We start from the raw sequence: 3225 nt of genomic DNA on the forward strand, positions 1-3225 counted from the left end.
AGTAAACTAAGTATTACAGCTACCGGTGAGAACGCTGCTTTCTAGTATATTGATTCAAAAGCAATGTTTACGAAAAGCTTCCGAGGTGCCAAATGGCGATGCAAATCCCTGAATCCACGACGGAACATGTGATGGAAGCAGTTCCATGCACACAGCACACGCAATGCTTAGAAAACCTACTGATTATCATTACAACGCCTGAACGTCAGGTCGCTGATTGCTTCTTTCTTTTCCTCTACACAGATAAGGAGTATCAGTTTTGTTCTTTCCTTGAAGATAAGGTAACCCCGTAACCAATCAAAGTACTGTCTGATTAGCCCTCCACCATTTGATTTCTGGTAATCTCGTACGGAGCGAACTATAGTAATGAACGAGTCGCTTTTACAAGTTTCTATTGCTCACAGTCCACCAGATTTTGTATGCTACTCATAAGACTTTCAGGGTGGTATATTGTATTGGCTGGCGAGAGGCAGATGATCAGTGGCTCTCAAAAATTTTAAATACAATAATGAAAAGTAGAAATTCCATTCTTCAATCTGAGAAGTGACAAATATGACATTCTCTCATTCCTTTCTTCTAACTGTAGTAATGCACATGAGTCCCATTTCACTCTTTTGTCTCGTTTACTAAAGATATAGAATATTGATGCGTAAAAGATTTGCTTGCTTGCAATGGAAACTATGCTCACAGACAAAGGACTTATATACGGCATGTATAGTTGTACACACCTTGTCTTAACACGTGTGCTAAGCCTAACGCACCGAGAATGTCTTGTCCGATCAATGTCGTCGACGAAGCACAGCAAGGTCGAGCCATCAGCGTCGCCGACGTAGCGCCGGGCGACACGACGACCCTGGTGGCCACTGGGCAGCGTGGCATCCCCGTGCTCATCGCACCGTTCCAGAGCCAGAACGATGGGCAAGCCCGCGGCGCCACCGCGCAGGACATGAGCATGGGGTTCCAGGGCTTCCTCCTCCTGGAGCACAAGGACGACGACAACCCGGAGGCGTTGCGGAAGAAGTGGTTCAAGGAGATGCGCGGGTGGCTGATGGTGCTGGCCACCGTGGCGGCGTCGGTGACCTACCAGGCCGGCCTGAACCCGCCCGGCGGGTTCTGGCAGGACGGCGACGACGCCGGCAACCCGGTGCTCCACGACAGGCACCGGTCGCGGTACATGATCTTCTACTACCTGAACGCGACGGCGTTCGTGACGTCGCTGGTGATCATGGTGCTGCTGATGAGCGAGCGGTTCTACCACACGGAGGCCAAGGTGATGGCGCTCATGCTCACCACCTTCGTCGACCTCATCAGCCTCATCGGCGCCTACATCGCCGGCACCACGCGCTTCTTCTCCTCCTGCATCTACGTCATCGTCATCGCCTGCGTCTCCTTCGCCGGGGTCATCTACATCGGGGAGTACGTGTGATATGCAATTGCAAATTTGCAATGCAATACAATGCCGCAATGCAACACAAGATGAAAATTAAGTACATCTCTCTCTCTCTCTCTCTCTCTCTCTCTCTCTCTCTCTCTCTCTCTCTCTCTCTCTCTCTCTCTCTCTCTCGCAGGGTGATGGCGGAAATATGCGGGTTCTTCGTGAGTAGGATGCCATGTATGTCCAGAATGGTGCAGAGCAAGTGGTTCCCGGCGCCGACGGAGGTGGTGAAGAGCCTGCAGCCTCGTCAAGAGGAACGCATTAGCCACACGCCGACGGCGGCGAGGAGCAACCAGCGCGGTGGCTGCAGCGCGTGCTGTGCTTCTGCGCCCCGCGCGGAGGGCTGAACTAGTGGGCGCGCGTGCGGCGTGCCGTCGAAGTGATCTGTGTGAAGCTCTGCGTGGCATATTAATTTGCTTGCTCGCCGTCATTCTTCCTTACATGCGTACTTGTGCCAGTATTTTTAGTCCGCGTTACTTTTGCTGTGAATAGCAAGCTGATGGCCATTATTCAATTATACGCATCGATCAGTGCTCTAATTAGTTGATAGTTTTGGTACCTGTTGACAATAATTTAGATGCAAATTTAGAGGGTTATTTTAATTTTTTTGCAAATGGATCAGGTGGGTAATTGAACAAAGATTAGGGTTAGTTAATTTAAATTGTTTTTCTAATGGAATATGTGGGCAATTTACAAATAGATTAATATTTTGTACAATTTTTATAATGAAAATACGCTATTTTGATAAAATAAATAGATCTAATTGGTGTATTATCTATGACTATCAGAGGCTACAGACTAGGTAGCCAGCGTGAGAATTTAAAGATTTACCTTCTTTCCTGCACGTTTTGTGAGGATAATATAAATATAAAAGCCTCCATTATATTAACAGTAAGATTCCATTGATCCATTTAATTGAGAACTCCGAGTCCTCTATTTCTTTGCTTTACATTATACATGCTGTGTGCGGTTACTCTTTTGTCGCCTATATATAAATGGAAAAGCGTGGCATGCTTTGCTTGCAAAGGAGGCAATCATGCAGGAACTTTAACATGATGGCGCACAAGCCGAGCTCCAAGAGTTTTCTATTTCTCTTCCTCATTCTTGTTTTTTGGAAAAAGACAAAAAGAAAACACTCTCTAGTGGTTCCTTATCTTAAGTTCCCATCTTCTAACAATTAGCAAAATGACCTCTCTCGTGCCTAAAAGTACCCATCTCTTCCAGGCTCCCGATCGCAGCCCGTGCGTGTCCATATGCTCATACGCAGGCCTCCCTGCTTCCTGTTCCCCTGTTGGTGCAGCGGCACCTCTCCTGCACCACCTTCGCCATCACCAAGTCTGCTCGCCAGACCAGGATGCCGCCCCCCTCTGATCGATCTCCTCGGAACAGACTGCCGCCACTTCTTACTGGCGAGATTCCGGTCACCATGGTGCATCCCCGGCGTAAGTAAGAGGTAAAACGGAACCCTCTCGTCATACTCTTTCTTTTCCCTCAAATTTCATACCATCTTGTGCCCTAAATCACCGGCAATTTGACTTGCAAGAAACTTCTGTCCGCCAGTCATGTCCACCAGCCATGAAAGTTTTCCGTGGAATTATCCTTATGGGGCCACAACTTCTCATTTTTCGGATTAAAAATAGAAAACTATTGGAGACGAACTCTTTTTTGCCTTCTCATACCTATTTGGGGAGTTGGCAAACAATAAGTTTTGGGGAGAAAATATTAACACTTGGTGATGCTGTATACATTAGCAGACCACAACTAGTATGTATCACGTCTAGCTTTAATCT

At 47.3% G+C, this 3225-nt stretch overlaps 1 protein-coding gene across 1 annotated transcript; it reads left to right on the plus strand.

The window, feature by feature from the left end:
- Nucleotides 1-737: 737 nt before the first annotated feature.
- On the plus strand, nucleotides 738-1877 carry LOC120670180. Its single transcript, XM_039950244.1, has 2 exons — nucleotides 738-1416; nucleotides 1569-1877. Exons 1-2 carry the CDS (start codon nucleotides 767-769, stop codon nucleotides 1780-1782), a joined length of 864 nt encoding a protein of 287 aa, XP_039806178.1. The 5' UTR covers nucleotides 738-766; the 3' UTR covers nucleotides 1783-1877.
- Nucleotides 1878-3225: the final 1348 nt, after the last annotated feature.

The sequence above is a fragment of the Panicum virgatum genome, chromosome 4N (genome assembly GCF_016808335.1).
Source record: "Panicum virgatum strain AP13 chromosome 4N, P.virgatum_v5, whole genome shotgun sequence".
Taxonomy (NCBI): domain Eukaryota; kingdom Viridiplantae; phylum Streptophyta; class Magnoliopsida; order Poales; family Poaceae; genus Panicum; species Panicum virgatum.

Excerpts from the sequence above, each read along its gene's own strand:
- LOC120670180 (XM_039950244.1), top strand. The coding sequence starts at position 767 with ATGTCTTGTCCGATCAATGTCGTCGACGAAGCACAGCAAGGTCGAGCC. Across the intron at positions 1,417-1,568 it reads GGGGTCATCTACATCGGGGA|GGTGATGGCGGAAATATGCG; the intron begins GTACGTGTGATA and ends TCTCTCTCGCAG.